This window comes from Phocoena phocoena, chromosome 13 (genome assembly GCF_963924675.1).
Source record: "Phocoena phocoena chromosome 13, mPhoPho1.1, whole genome shotgun sequence".
Taxonomy (NCBI): domain Eukaryota; kingdom Metazoa; phylum Chordata; class Mammalia; order Artiodactyla; family Phocoenidae; genus Phocoena; species Phocoena phocoena.
The window spans coordinates 50,555,430-50,571,864 of NC_089231.1; the positions used below are offsets into that span (position 1 = coordinate 50,555,430).

Genomic DNA, 16,435 nt, shown 5'->3' on the forward strand with positions numbered 1-16,435 from the left:
GGTGTGTTTGCGTGGATATATCTCTACAGGTTTGCCTGTGGGAGGGAACTGAAAGCCCGGAAGACCTAGATCTAATAAGTTAGCATTGGTTAAATCTGAGGAATGGGGTGGCAGTGGAGAGGTAAGGGGGAGCTTCCAATGTTATCTCATATACACCTGTAATGTTTGAATATTTGTGATGGGTGGGTGCTCTGTAATTAAGGAAAATAAAATCTACACTCATTTAACATTTTAGGAATCAGTCAAATGTTTAAATGCTTAAATAAGACAGTTCTTGTGGTCATGAATAGCTCTGTAAGACTGGTCAGTGCCCATGAGATGAACTGTGAAGAATTATCATTCTTTGAACTTGTCCCGCACCGACCCCAAGTGGAGCTTTGACAACACCTGTTATTAGAGACTCTGGCTGTGTCGCATGACGCTCAGACCCATGGTGTTCAACTGACGGTCACCCTTCTCTGTTTAATCTCAGTATAACCAAGAACGTGCTGTCTGCAGTCCTTGTCACTGGGCTTTTCTCTTACATGGTGAAGGAAGGGCATCCGAGCTCATGTATTGTGATAAAATACACATAAAATCGACCATTTTAAGTTAAAGTACAGTTCAGGGACATTAGGTACAACACATGTTGTGCAACTACCACCACTGTCCATCTCTAGAGCTGAGCTCACACGCAGTCTGGTGCCCTTTGGGCTCTGTCAGACCTCCAGCCTTGGTGGGTTTATTTCAGTATCGGGCAGGATATGTCCTTCCCCAGATAATCGACCACTTTAAGTTAAAGTACAGTTCAGGGACATTAGGTACAACACATGTTGTGCAACTACCACCACCGTCCATCTCTAGAGCTGAGCTCACATGCAGTCTGGTGCCCTTTGGGCTCTGTCAGACCTCCAGCCTTGGTGGGTTTATTTCAGTATCGGGCAGGATATGTCCTTCCCCAGGTGAGTATCATTGGTGTGAAGTCAGCACCAGTTGTTCTTGTATCAGAGCAAAGGCAGCTTTCACCCAGACACCTTGCTTCCCTGAGAAAGGAAGTACGTGGCCTGTACCTGAGCCCTTGATTGCTCGGCGTGCCCTTAGTCTTGGTGTCGGCTTGTGCTGCCCTGACATTCCAGGAAATCTCCCAGGGATCTTGAGGTGAGCCGTTGTCTTCGTTGATAAAGTCCGACCGCTGGGCCGTGGCACTTTGGAGCCTGGAAACCCCAGTTGTTCGGATGTCAGCTAGGTTCTTGACGGGCTGCATAGATGAGCTCGGCCTAGTCAGTGGTCCGCTGAGGAGTGACCCTCATGCAGCATAAGGAGTAAGAGCTCCAGCTTCCAAACCAGCCAGGCCTTGGGTCAGGTCTGGCTCTGCCGTTCTCAAATGTGGCCTCAGATGGGTCACTTTACCTGTGTAACCCTCAGTTTCCTCATATGTGAAATGGTGTTATTTTAGTGGCAGCCTTACAGATCTGCTGCGGGATTGAGGTGACAGGGGCACCCTTATCCAGTGCCTGGGTGCCGTGGGCGTGGCGTACCCCCATGGGAGCAGACCATGTGGTGGGAGGTGATGAGGTGGACAGAGGATGGCTGTGGGCTCGCAGGGAAGGGGTTGCGGGGGAAGGGGTGAGGGAGGCTGCACCGGCGAGGCTTCCCGGGAGGTTGGTGGGAAAGGTACCTGGGCCTGAGCCCCTGATGAAGAGGGCCTGGCGATGGAGAAAAGACTGGTTTCCTTTTGAGCACCTGGGCTGTGCAGCAGGCGGTTGGAGGTGCAGCTGGAGAGGAGTTGGGGGTGGTCTGACTGAGCGGGAGGGTGAAATGGAGCAGCCTTCATGGGCAGGAGCAGGTGAAGGGACCAACACAGAGATGAGGTTGAACACGTGGGTGAGGAGGAAGCCAGGTGGTGGAGGTCCCCAGGGGCCTCGGCACCAGCGGGGCCTGCGGTTGAAGGAGATGCTCGGGTTCCAGCTGTAGGTGAGCCGAGGGGAGTCGGGGAGACAGACTTGAGGTGGGGAAGAGGCCTCCCCACCTGTGCAGCCGTGTGAGTGAGTGCACAGGCGCACAGGCCTGCACAAGGGATGGGTGATGGACCCCCTTGAGGGAGGACCTTAATTATAGGGTTGATTATATCTTATTGAGAGTCTGTTTCTGGAACTAGAATGTTCTGCTTTGAATCCTGGCTCTGCTGCTTTGGGGCAAGTTATTTAGCCTCTCTGCCTCTGTTTGCTCATCTGTAAATTGGGCATAATAGCACCTCCCAGGACTTCCCTGGCGGTCCAGTGGTTAAGACTCTGCGCTTCCACTGCAGGGGGTACAGGTTCCATCCCTGGTCGGGGAACTAGGATCACGCATGCCGCGCGGTGTGGCCAAAAAAAAAACTTCCCTCGTGCATTTGTTGTAAGGATTCATTGGGTTAATATGTAAGAACAGTTAAAACAGTGCCTGGCACACAGCGAGTGGCCTGTGAGTACCTTTGGGCCCCGCCGGTTCATGCTTCTTTAGGTAGGTGACTTGGGAAAGCAAACCTAGGAGCAGTGACTCAGGCCCAGTTTTTTCCTGGCCCCAAAGAAACCACGAGCAGTTTATTTTCTTCAGGTCTTTGGATCCTCTTTGGTGAGGTCCCAAACAGTTGGAAGACATTAAGAATACTTCCTTACGTTTGAGTGGTAGTGCTTTCTAGTTTCCTAAGCACTTCCTCCTTGATTCCCTCATTCAGTGTTCACACCAGAACTGTGACGTAAGCGGGGTGTTGAGTGCAGTTCACAGGTGGGAGACTCCTGCTCTTCTCAGCCAGGTTACCTGCTCCAGGTGCAGCCGGCCGCAACATTTATGGAGGAACCCAAGACTCCTGATCTCCCGCCCCTCAAGCTCAACCCTCAGCCCTTCCTCCCTACCCCACCCCCCGCCCCATCTCTTTTTGGTGGGTGGAAACAACTTTGCTTTGAAACAAATAGTGTAGATTATAAAGGATCTTGTAAATAGGAACCAAACAGCATTGGGTCATCTTTATTTTCCCGTAGAGTGCTAAGTGCTGAGGAAGGGGAACTTAGACTCCAGATGTCCGTCCTGTTAGTCATGCCAGAGTTGGCGTTTTTATGACTGGATTCCTGCCACTCCTGTGGGTGATGTGCCAGAGTGCCCCCTGGCCGGGACCTGCTTGCCCTGTTGGTCTGTTGAGAATTCTGTGAGGGGGAGTCCAAGGGACGTGTCCCTTGTGTGTAAATTACGGGTCAGTATCAGCAGTTGTCACCCCTCCTTAGCTTATTTGCCTTTTCAAACTTCAGTAGATGGAGAATGACCTTTTAGTGGGAAACCCAGAGTTCTGGAAAGAGCAGTACTTTCTCTAGATTCGCTAGGTTTATGGACATAATTATGAGTCTTTTTATATAGAAATGGTGGAATTTTGCAACTTCTTGCCAGAGGTTTGGGATATGGCGTTGTTAAATGCTTGTTGCTTCCTCATTTGTATAATTTCCCTTCCTGTGGCCTAAATATATGACTTTTAATGAAACAAGATGGGGTAAGTCATAATTTCTGTTTTAAAAAATCTGAAGAATGAATTCAGAGACAAGTCATTTGGGCCCTGAGATTTCCTCTCGAAACCCCTCAACCTCCTGCTTGTTTTTCCTTTCATGTCTTCAAGGCCTGTTGTGGGATTTGTGTCTTGATGCCGGCGACCAACACAGCCCAGCTTAACTCCTTGCAGTGTGCGGCCCGTGTGCCACTGCCCCTGGAGAGAATTCACTCTCTTGCTTCTATGCCGATTTTTTTAAAATGACTTTTCCAACAGGTATCTTGGGATCCATGGTTGCTTCTCAACAGTCTCTGTTTCCCTACACGATAGCTGATTGCAGGGTCATGCCGGCCTTGACCCTGGCCAGCTTGGTGGAGCTTGGTGGCCTTGCTGATGGGATGAGTCACATGGTGCCCTCCTCCCCCCAACCCCACCGTGTGACTCACGTGGGGAATAGGAGTGGCTCTTGAGAAATCTTTACACAAGAGGTTTTATGTTTTTAAGATTCTGAGGGGATTTTCCTTAAAGTGAGCACATATCTTGCCTTTTAGTTAAATCTCGAGGACAAAGTATTCATTCTTCTCCTCCTTAAGGTCTTTTCTTCACATTACTCATGGTGTGCTGATATTAATTAACCTTAACAGATACGCAAATGATCTTTCATTATTTAGACCTGACGCAGTTCCTTATACAGACGTGCAAAAATAGAGCCTTAGTAATCACAGACTCACATACTACCTTGCTTTCTTCTACACTGATTGTTAGTGACTCTTATGTGGAACTGTAGCTTCCTCTTATTAATAAATAAATCTAGCAGGAAGTAGAAATCATGTAAATAAGAAATTTCTGTTACCTCCTTCACTGACTGACTTGACAAGTCCATTTTGGTCTATTTTAATTAATATTTGTCAAAATGTTAAACTAACCAGTGCCTCTTGCTGTTACTTGGCTTTGCAGGTAACCTTGGAAGCTTCTATGAATGAGGCTTGAGTGGGTGCCCTTTGCTGTTGAACTTTGTGTTATCCCTGAGGCCCTAATGAAGCGAGTTTTGGGTTGACTTTTGTAGGTATTTTCACAGTCCTGTGTTTGGTATGGAGAGTGTGGAATTGCATCTGGAGATAAGAGGTACAACTGCAGATATTCTGGGCTACCAAAGCCGTTGCCAGAGGATGGCTATGACCTGGTGCAGGTGAGTTAGTTGTCTTGGGCGTTGGGAACACAAAATGCTAATCAGAGATCCTCTGCAATTATACCTAAACATTACTGTGGGGTGGGGATAGAGATGAAATGAATGGGCTTTTCTCATCCCAAACTCTTATCTGTAGCACAAAGAAGATAACATAACTCCAGAGGCGTAATTTTTGGGGGCTTACTATACCTTGCTCATAAAGTTCCCCATTATCAGGTTACTACTTAGGGACTGATCTTGGTACCTCAGATGTTGCTTTAACAGCTTCTTCAAAATACACTCAAAGTTAACTCTTTTTGTTCCTAGATTTCAGGACTTGAGTGGGCGAGGCTGCTAAGTGGCTGTGACTCCCTTGTCCTCTGTTCACTTTAGTGATTCCTCCGGTTTCCACCAAGAGCCTATGAACTTTGGCTGCTACCAGGAATCTGTTTCCTGTTGTCTCTTTCACCATCCCTGATACACAGGGATATTAGAAAAGAACTGGAAATATCCAGGTGGAAAGACTGGTCTTAGAGGCTGCAGTTGACACGATAGCGGGTCATCTGGACTTACTCCTTTCATCAGAATTATTAAAGGCATTTGACATTCCCTGGAGTGACTGATGGAAAGAGTAAATAGCATTCTGGTTAAACTTAACCAAATAACCTAAAAAGAGGTAAAATGATTGTCAAGGGAGGAAAGTGAGCTTCCCAATTAGAAAAAAAAAAATTAAAATACCTCTACTGCCTCTACTTCTGTGAATCCTTAGTTATAAACAGTAAATATGATAGCCTTTTAAAAGAATTGTGCAAGCACTTTGCATATAGGTGTCTCACCGGTGTGTACCTAAAAAGGGCGATATGAATAAAATGGTCTTATATTTGAGGAATGCTTGTCCTTATTTAACTGTGCTCCTCTGATGTCCGTGCTTTCTCACCCAAAAGGAACTCTGTCCAGGGTTCTTCTTCGGCAACGTCAGTCTTTGCTGTGATATTCAGCAGCTTCGGACATTGAAAGACAACCTGCAGCTGCCCCTGCAGTTTCTGTCCAGGTGGGTTGACTGCCAGGCATGCAGGAAAAATAGGTCTAAAAGTTAGCTCTTGTTTTAAGAATGCTATCTTATGACTTCTCAGAAATAAACAGTAACTTCTGATAAGGTAATAATTATCAGACTCAGTTCTCTCTTTACATTCAGAGTTGCTACTTGGTTTTCCTCTGAGATGTCTTCATCCCAAAGGGGACCTGCACTGGGGTCTGGGTCCCTTCAGACTTGAGCCCCTTCGTGCTGTGGGGAGGAGAGGGGTTCCTGCCCATTTCTCTGACCTGAGACCCTCCTCCGTGCAGTCCTCTGCATTGCCTCCCTCCCCTGCTTTGTGCGTGGTTCTCTCTTCTTATGGTGACCCAGGCCTCATAGAGCCGGCCTTTGGTAACTGCTCAAAGCTTGTTTTGGCAGAGTCGGCTGGTTTTGTCAAAATTAGTTTGCCATCCAGTGTGTTCTGTGTGACCGGGGCAGTGAAAAGGGCTTCGTAATACATGTTCTCTAAGCTTACCCAGCAGTTCTCGAATGTGCAGAAGAACCAACTGGTGGTGGTCTTTAGATCAGCATGCTGAGCACCCTGGTAAAGGCGGATGGGAAGGACATGTGCTTCTCTATGCAGGTGTCACTGCAGGTGACAGGGCACAAGTCGGTGTCCACTCGGAAACTTAGCTTCTTCTCAGATTTTCAATCGGCAATATAGAGTGGAAAACCATCTGTAAATTGTTCTCTGAGGACAACAAACAATATAATAGATCAGAAAGTTGAGACTCTAATCAGGCCAGCTTATCTTGTGGAAGGAAGCCTAGTCGATGTTGCTGTAGCCAGATTGGAGCTGTCAGTTAGCCAAAATATATTTATCTAGCACCTGCTCTACGTGAGGTATTATGGGCGTAAACATCAAAAGATAACCAAGTTTTCCCCGTGTTGTCAGAGGTAGCAAAGCTTTATTTATAATAGCAAACAGTGAGATGCTAATATGGAAAACTATGCAGCTGTCCAAACTGATGATTGTACAGATTAAGTGGAGTACCATAGAAAGAGGTTTGTAATTTATGGAAAGTAGTAGAAAACTGTGCACCCCGAGAGCGAATTCTGTTTGAATGGTGTAATTGTCTTTCCTGTTTGTCACAGTAAAGCACGGAACTCCTGAAAGCAAGTTAGTGTGGGTGTCTGCTCCTTCACTAGACCAGAGGCTTTGAAGGCTGGGACCACACCTTCCTTGTTCTGTGTCACGTGTGGTCGTCTGGGTGGGTTCAGAATAGAGAGCAATCCTGATTGGTTTTGTTGCAAGAATGCAAGTCTGATGAAGCAATAGCTTTTACAGATAACGGTGAACCAAAGAGGAGAGAGAGGTCTTCTGCCACATAACTGGTCAACATTAGACGCTTAAGCTTTGAACCTGGAAGACAGCAGACAGTTGTGGTTCTTAAGAAAACCCAGGTGCTTCTGAAATGCATGCAGCCAGAGGACACCACTGCTGTTCTCTTTATCTTCTCATGTCACAGGGAAATCCTCTTGTGTTTAGAGAGAGCCTAGGATTATCTGGGGTTTGGAAGAGAGCCCTTCAGTAGGTTATAAGATGAAAACTAATGTGTAAATCTCATTTTTTCCCTCTTTTCTTCTCAATCAGAATTGTCACCATGATGCTTCTAAGTCCTTCTAACTTCAAGACAGAGAAAACATGTCTGAATTATAAAGTGCAGAATTCAGAGAGCATTTGTCTCTTTTTGAAATTACATCTGGGCAGCACAAATGTAGTAATTAGGGCAGTTTCTAAAGAGGTGTCTTTATTTTAACATGAGGTTTTAGGTTTGGAATTGCTGGGTTTAATATGTCCTCATGGTAATCCATTTGCCATTTTACAATAAATTTTCAACATTCTTTGTCTATTTTAAATCATCTTTTTGCTGGCCCTATTATCCGTGAAATCATACAGAGCAGTTTACTTTTCCTTTTAGATGTCCATCCTGTTTTTATAACCTAATGAACCTGTTTTGTGAGCTGACATGTAGCCCTCGACAAAGTCAGTTTCTGAACGTTACAGCAATGGAAGATTATGTTGATCCTGTTACAAACCAGACAAAAACAAACGTAAAAGAATTACAATACTATGTTGGAGAGAGTTTTGCCAATGGTAAGTAAATTTTTAACTTATTCCTCTTTTATATTTGGTATCAGGACAGTGGATCAAATTGTCCCTTTTTGTTGTCCTGTCAACTCTGTGAAAATGAGTTTTTAGTTCCATTGGCCTTGAAATGTGAGTTGTTGCTTTGCTTGTATCCTGGGACTTGAGCTACAACCTTTTATACAATCTCCTTAAAGTATTTGCTTTAACTCCTTCCTAAGTATAAGTTCCCACATGGAAATTTTTAGTATGTGCAAGCTTATTTCTATACATTTTAGAAACCATTGGAACTTTGGTTCTTGTGGACATGAAAGGCATAACTTCATGAATTACTGCAAGACTGAGGAGATGGGGTGGAAGGTAGAACTAGTTGGCAGAGGAGAGATTTTTGACCTTGAAGAAACAGATCACGAGAAGGGAAAGTAAGCAGGTGTAACAGATAGGAGAAAGGGTACCCCAGCAACTAGAAATCATAGAACAATCTGAAAAAGACCATGTCATGTTTGTTGAAAATGACTGAAATGAAAGAATTCTACAAGAATAGGACACTAAAGAAAAAGAATGAACAGATTAGAAATAGAACCACAGGGCTTCCCTGGTGGCACAGTGGTTAAGATATATAACAGGCAGGCAGTGGTTAAGAATCTGCCTGCCAATGCAGGGGAAACAGGTTCGAGCCCTGGTCTGGGAAGATCCCTCATGCCACAGAGCAACTCAGCCCATGCACCACAACTACTGGGCCTGCGCTCTAGAGCTGTACGCCACAACTACTGAGCCTGTGTGCCACAATTACTGAAGCCTGTGTGCCTAGAGCCTGTGCTCCGCAACAAGAGAAGCCATTGCAATGAGAAGCCCATGCACTGCAACGAAGAGTAGCCCCCACTCACCACAACTAGAGAAAAGCCCGTATGCTGCAACGATGACCCAATGCAGCCAAAAATTAAAAAAAAAAAAGGAATCGTCATTTAAGTAGATTAAAAGAAGATTAGATGCAGCTGAATAAAGAATGTGCCCAAAAACAATAAATAAAATAAGAAAATAATTCATCAAAGTTGTTGACTATAAGAGCAACATATAAATTTAATTATAATGATCAGTTAAAAACGTAACACAAAAACTTACTAGAAAAAAGATCCCATTCACAAAAGCAACAAAAAGTAGGGTACCTAGGAATAAATCTACCAAAAGATGTGACGTAAAAGACAGCCTGACAGGATGAAGAGAGATGATTCTGTGTAGAAACAGAACCATCCATGTGGACAGTTGATACAGGTGTGTTGTTACAAATCATTAAGGGAAAGAGTGGGCTAGTTGATAAATGGAGTGAGAAATTAATTATTCATCTAAATTTATTTTTGATTAACAAAGTAAAAATCCTAATCTTGGAAATTTTTAGAAGTAAATATAGAATGTCTTTATGACTTTAAGGTAAGAAAGGATTCTAGACAAGAGAGGAAAAGCAGAAACCAGAAGTGAAAGGATTTATAAATACAGATAATTAGCATCTGTAGCAGTCAGTGAAATGCAGATTAAAACAGTGAGCTACCATTTCATGTATCAGATTGGCACAGATTTAAAAATTGGTCAACTCGAAATATTGGTGAGGATGTAGAGGCAGAGGAATGCTAATATACTACTCCACTGGTAACTGTAACTTGGTGTGAGTGTTTGAAGCCATTTGAAAAATAGTTTTGCAATACCTGGTAAACTTGAAGATAAATAAACCCTCACCGCAGAAATTCCACTTAGAGGTGCCTACCTTAGGGAAACTCTTAATGCATGTAAGGAGGGAGAACCATATAAAAACGTTCATTGTAGCATTTCTGTGATCATGAAAAATTGGAGACATCAAGAGAATGAGAAGACAAGCACAGACAGGGAGAAAATATTTACAAAAGACATAATCTCATAAAGGACTGTTACCCAAAATATATGAAGAATTCTTAAAACTCAACAATAAGGAAGTGAACGACCTGATTGAAAAGTGGGCAAGACACCTGAACAGACACCTTACCAAAGAAGATACATGAATAGCAGACGCTAAGTGCTAATTAAGAGGAGAACAGATCAGTATACTGGAGCATAGTCATAGTCTGTTATGTTAAAATGGGTGAATTAGGATTGTGTCAGTCACGTGAATGACACTTAAAAATACTGACTGAAAGTAACAGAACATATGTAGTATGTTTATACTAAACAGTACTACATATTTATGGATACAATATATCATAAAAGTACACAAACGTGCATGGGAAAAATAAACATCAAACTCAGGATTGTGATTACCTTAGGGAAGGGTGGATGCCCATAGGAAGGGATAGTGAGGGAGCTTCAGCTATATGTATAATGTGTTTTTGTTAATGTTGAGGCAAATGTAAAATAGTCAGATCGGTAGAGGTGGGTGGCAAGTACATGAGAATCACATTCTCCATATTTTCCGTATCCTTGAAATATTTGATAAATTAAAACCTGAAAACCAAATGGTTAGCTGGAAGATATGAGGGAATTACTCAGAAAACAGCATAGAGATATAAAGTTCTGGAAATCATTAAAAGTGACATATGGGGGTAAGAGAGCTGGGGAGAGACAGTAAGCAAAAGGATAATGGCTGGGGATTTTCCAAAATGGATGAGAGATAAATCTTCAGGCTTATGAAAAGAAAATGAATCCTTAAACCAGATAAATTAAGAAGAAATAGAATAGGGGCTTACCTGGCAGTCCAGTGGTTAAGACTCGTTGTTTATACTGCAGGGGGCGTGGGTTTCATCCCTGGTCACAGAACTAAGATCCCACATACTGCATGGCGTGGCCAAAAAAAAAAAAGAGAAAATATATATATAAATCAGTTGTATTTCTATACACTTGAAATGGACAATCTGAAAGTGAAATTTTTAAAAAAATTCCATTTACAGTAGTATCAAAAAGAATAAAATGGGCTTCCCTGGTGGCGCAGTGGTTGAGAGTCCGCCTGCCGATGCAGGGGACACGGGTTCATGCCCCGGTCCAGGAGGATCTCACGTGCCACGGAGCGGCTGGGCCCGTGAGCCATGGCCGCTGAGCCTGGGCGTCTGGAGCCTGTGCTCCGCAGCAGGAGAGGCCACAACAGTGAGAGGCCTGCGTACCACAAAAAAAAAAAAAAAAGAATAAAATACTTAGGAATAAATTTAACAAAAAAAGAGTGAAACATATTCTAAAAGCTAAAGAACATTATTTAAAAAATTAAAGAGGATCTTTATAAATGGAAAGGCATCTCGTGTTCATGGATCAAAGACTTAATACTGTTATAAGATGGCAGTACTCCCCAAATTGATATACAGAGCCAGTGCAATCCCTATCAGAATCCCAACTGACTTCTTTGTAGAAATGGAGAGGCTGATTTTTAAATTCACATGAAATTACAAGGGACCCAGAATAGCCAAAACAATCCTAAAAAAGAAGAACAAAATAGGAGGAATCACACTTCCCAGTTTCAAAATTTACTAAGCAACCAGTGGAAATCAAGATGGTATGGTACCAGTATAAGGATAGGCATGCAAAGAAATGAGACAGAATTGACAGTAATCCCATACATCTGTGGTCATCTGATTTTTGACAAGGGTGTCAAGACCATTCAGTGGGGGAAAGAATAGTCTGCAACAAGTGGTCTTGGACAACTGGATAGCCACATGCAAAAGAACAAAGTTGTACCCTTACCTCACACCATATACAAAAATTAACTTAAAATGTTTGCAGCAACATGGATGGACGCATTATGCTAAGTGAAATAAGTCAGACAGACAAAATTAAATACTGTATGATCTCACTTATATACATGGGATCTAAAAAATACAACAAACTAGTGAATATAACAAAAAAGAAGGAGACTCAGATATAGAGAACAAACATGGTTACCAGTGGCGGGGTGGGGGGGCAACATATAAACCCTGAGGGAGTGGGAGGTACAAAATATTGGGTATAAGATAGACTCAAAGATGTACTGTACAACATGAGGAATATAGCCAGTATTTTGCAGTAACTTTAAATGGAGTGTAACCTTTAAAAATTGCATTTAAAAACTTAAAATGGATCAAAGACCTAAATGTAAGAACTAAAACTAGAAAACTCTTAGAAGAAAACATCAGGATTAAAAATTTTAAAAAAACAAACATCAAGATAAATCTTCATGACCTCAGATTTGGCAATGAATTCTTAGATATGACAGCAAAAGCATGAGCAAACGAAAGGAAGAAATAGATATCTTGGACTTGATCAAAATAAAAAACTTGGGCTTCCCTAGTGGTGCAGTGGTTGAGAGTCCACCTGCCAACGCAGGGGACACGGGTTCGTGCCCTGGTCCGGGAGGATCCCACATGCCGCGGAGCGGCTGGGCCCGTGAGCCATGGCCGCTGAGCCTGCGCATCCGGAGCCTGTGCTCCGCAACGGGAGAGGCCACAACAGTGAGAGGCCCGCGTACTGCAAAAAATAAATAAATTAATTAATTAAAAACTTGTGCATTGAAGAACACCATCAAAAAGAGGCGAAAACAATATTTTCAAATCATGTATTTAATAAAGGATTTATATCTAGAATATACAAAGACTTCTAACAACTCAGTAAGTAGATAACCCAATTTAAAAATGGGCAAACGATCTGAGTAAACATTTCTCCAGTATGTGATACAAATGGTCAATAAGCTCATGAAAAGATGCTTGAGATCATTAGTCATCAAGGAAATGCAAATCAAAACCACAATGAGGTACCGCTTCACACCCACTAGGGTGGCTAGAATCGAAAAGATAACAAATGTTGGCGGGGATGTAGACAAATTAGAACCTTCATACACTGCTGGTGGGGATGTAAAATGGTGCTGTCACTTTGGAAAACAGTCTGGCAGTTCCTGAAACAGTTAAACATAGAGTTACCATGTAACCCAGCAGTTCCACTCACAAGAGAAATGAAAACATATGTTCATAATAGATGGAAACAACGAAGATATCCATCAACTGATACATAGATAAACAAAATGTGGTACATCCATACGATGCAATATTATTTGACCATAAAAAGGAATGAAATATGGATCCATGCTGCAACATGGATGGACCTTGAAAACATCATGCTAAATGTTAGAAGCCAGTCAAAAGACTGTATATGATTACATTTATATGAAATGTCCAAAATAGGCAAATCTATAGAGACAAAAGTAGATGAATGGTTGCTTAGGGCTTGAGGGGATGGGGAGATAAGGGAGCATTAGTTAAAGATACCAGGTTTCTTTTTTTAAGGTGATGAAAGTGTTTTAAAATTGACTGTGGTGGTGATTGCACATATCTATGAATATGCTGAAAGCCATTAGATTTTAACTTTAGATTGGTGAATTGTATGGTATGAGAATTATCTCAATAAAGCTATTTTAAAAAGGAATCCATACCTAAATATAGCTCATAAAAACTATAAAATTCCAAAGACAAATATCAAGTAGAGAAAGGATAGAAATCACTTCAAAAGAATGACAATTGGAGATTTTCTAACCAGCAATGATAGAGGCCTGAGGGCAATGGAATTATAGTTCTAAAGAAGCTACTATCGCACTAGCTAAATTGTCTTTCAAGAGTGAGGATAAAGCACAATGAATTTATAAGTATCTCCTTAAAGTTTAGGGGAAGAAGGTCCTGGGAAGTTTCTAACAAGCAGGGACTGGTAATTGAATATTAAGATAGGACCCATTACCACTGCTTCCTTATGTGCAACATGTCATTGACATTCTTATTTCGTGTGTTGTCTTTATGCGTACTAAAATAAAACCCAAAAAGAGAGTGGTATTGGGGTCATTCACATGTGAAGTCTGTCCTGAAACCAATTTTTACCCTGGAAGTGCCATCATTCTCCAGCTGTAGAGTTTCCTGGAACCAGCTTTGCTGGCTGAAGAGGCACTGAGGTCCTTAGCTTCTCCTTGCTCGGCCTTCAGTATGCTGTTGCATGCGCTGGAGGTGATACTGGGATGACGTAAGCCTTTCCTGTCTTTGACTTTTAAGTTGCTTGGAATCTGGCCTGATGTTACTTGTAGGGTGACAAGCTGGTTTCAGAGGTGACCTCCGTTCCCGTCCTTAGTGTCTACTGTCCCGAGTCCCAGCCCGCGGCTCCTGCTTGCAGTGTGTCTGGATTTCCAAGGTCACACGTGAGAGGCCTCCGGTAAGATCACATCTGGTGAATTAAAGCAGCTCGGCTTCAGTCTTTTCCCTTCCTCCCCTGCCAGCCATGTACAATGCCTGCAGGGACGTGGAGGCCCCCTCGAGTAACGAGAAAGCCCTGGGGCTGCTGTGCGGGAAGGAGGCCGAAGCCTGCAACGCCACCAACTGGATTGAGTACATGTTCAACAAGGACAACGGCCAGGCGCCTTTCACCATCACGCCCATCTTTTCAGGTGGGGATGAAGACCTCCACGTTTGGTGTATTGTACTTAGGATTTTTTTAAAGCCCAGGAACCTTAACCTGCAGTAGGAAGATAAATTCAGATCACTAGGTCCTAGAGTTTCCTCCAGCGAGAGAGGTAACTAGAGCATTTATCCTGCCCCTGGTTGGTTAGGGGCTGGGCATGGGAGTGGAAATAGAAGAATTGCCTTCAGGTGTTGCTACAGAATTGAAGGAATAAGCTGTTTTTTAAAAAAAGTTTTTTCAAAAGCTCTGCCATAGTGTTAGACTAGCTCCTCAGTGGAGATAAAACTTGATTGAAGGTTTACCGTGGAATGTGGTGGACTTGGATTTCGGTGACAAACCCTATGCCCAGAGTTATTGAGGTTAACTTAAAATTTTACAGGACTAAGCAGCAGAACATAACTTGATCACCCAGAAACCTCCAGTCCTTTTTATTCTTCCATTTGTGTTACTTTCAGTGTGCTTATCATTGGGTTTAAATATAATTTAACACAAGCCTTGTAGTGTTTGCTTTTTTTTAATGGAGATTCTCACTCAACACAATCCTTCCCACAGATCTTCCAGCCCATGAGATGGAGCCCATGAACAATGCCACCAAGGGCTGTGACGAGTCCGTGGATGAGGTCACGGGGCCCTGCAGCTGCCAGGACTGCTCGATCGTCTGTGGGCCCAAGCCCCAGCCCCCCGCCCCTCCTGTTCCCTGGAAAATCCTGGGTCTGGACGCCATGTACGTCATCATGTGGAGCACCTACATGGCGTTCCTGCTCGTGTTTTTTGGTGCATTCTTTGCCGTGTGGTGCTACAGGTAATCCGTTTTGTTTTTCCTCCAGGACAAGAAGAGCAAAATTACCTAAGTGGCACTTCTAGCTTTCGCTCGGTAGACTTTGGTTCATTAGAATAGGAAACAAATATCTGCATGAATACCATTCCATGAATTGCTTATGCCCTGCAACTAGTCAATAATCAAAAGCCTATTTAGCCGTTGAAACATTTGAAGTCAGTTTCATTGATTTATTCAAAATGGCATGTGATTTAAAGCAGCCATTCTGTAACACAAAGTCTCATGAGCCAAATCTGATTCAAATCCTTTCAGATGCAGTACTGTATCCTTCTAGATATCTGCGTCTTGACTTAGGACAGCACATTTTTTTTTAAACTTTTTATTCTGAAATAATTTTAGACTCACCAAAAGGGTACAAAAATAGTAGAGTTTATTTATATCCTCTACCGGCTTCCTCTAGTGTTACAACGTACATCACCCATGGAATATTATTTAATCAAAACCATGAAAATAACATTGGTATACTGTTGTTGGCTAAACCACAGTCTTTTTTTCAAGTTTCACCAGTTTTTTCTCTAACACCCTTTTTCTGTTTCAGGAACCCATGTCACGTTCACTTTTTGTTTTATTCATCTCCTCCTATCTGTGACAGTTTCTCATCTTTCCTTTTCTCTTACGGCCTTGACACTTTTGATGAGTGCTGGTCAGTTATTTTGTAGAATGTGCCCCAGTTTGTCTTTATCTGATATTTTCTTGTGATTAGGTTGAGGTTAGGTGTTTTTGACAATATCACAGAAGTGACGTGTCTTTCTCAATGTATCATATCAAGGGCTTATGATGTCAGTATGTCTCATCACTGGTGAGGTTAGCCTCGATCGCTTGGTTAAGAAGGTGTCTGCTGGGTTTCTCTACTACAGTAATGGTGAAGTTACTATTTCTCCCTTTGGAGTTGATAAATATCTTAGAGGAGGTATGTTGAGACTATGTTAATACCTTGTTTCTCCTCAAACTGCCGCCCACTGATTTTAGCATCCATCCGTGGATCTTGTCTTCAACACTTATTTCCTGTGGTGTTTGCCTGCTGGTGCCTTTGTATTTCCCTCGTTCCTTCTCCATTTACTAACTGGGCTTACTCTGTACAGAGTTATCCTTTCTCCTCTACTTATTTATTTATTCAGTTACGTTTACATCATGGACTTTTAAAAAAAATTCTGTGGTCTCTGTTCAGTATCATCATTTATCTTATTGCTCAAATTTTCCCAGTTTCAACCACTGGGAGCATCTTCTGGTGGCTCCTGTGCTTTTTTAAGCATGCCCCCCCCCACCCCACCCCCCAATTCTCAAGCTTGTTCTTATTTTCTGGAATCACAAGATGTTCTTTTATTTTCCCTGCTCCAGCCCTAGAAGCATCCTTT

At 42.8% G+C, this 16,435-nt stretch overlaps 1 protein-coding gene across 1 annotated transcript in view; it reads left to right on the forward strand.

The window, feature by feature from the left end:
• The window catches only part of NPC1 (NPC intracellular cholesterol transporter 1), a 47,597-nt gene that overhangs the window by 6,446 nt on the left and 24,716 nt on the right, over positions 1-16,435 (forward strand). Inside the window, exons 2-6 of the mRNA XM_065889768.1 lie at positions 4,560-4,682; positions 5,606-5,712; positions 7,659-7,834; positions 14,061-14,228; positions 14,795-15,044. Of these exons, the coding sequence (XP_065745840.1) occupies positions 4,560-4,682; positions 5,606-5,712; positions 7,659-7,834; positions 14,061-14,228; positions 14,795-15,044 (824 nt within the window). The remainder of the gene's footprint in view (positions 1-4,559; positions 4,683-5,605; positions 5,713-7,658; positions 7,835-14,060; positions 14,229-14,794; positions 15,045-16,435) is intronic.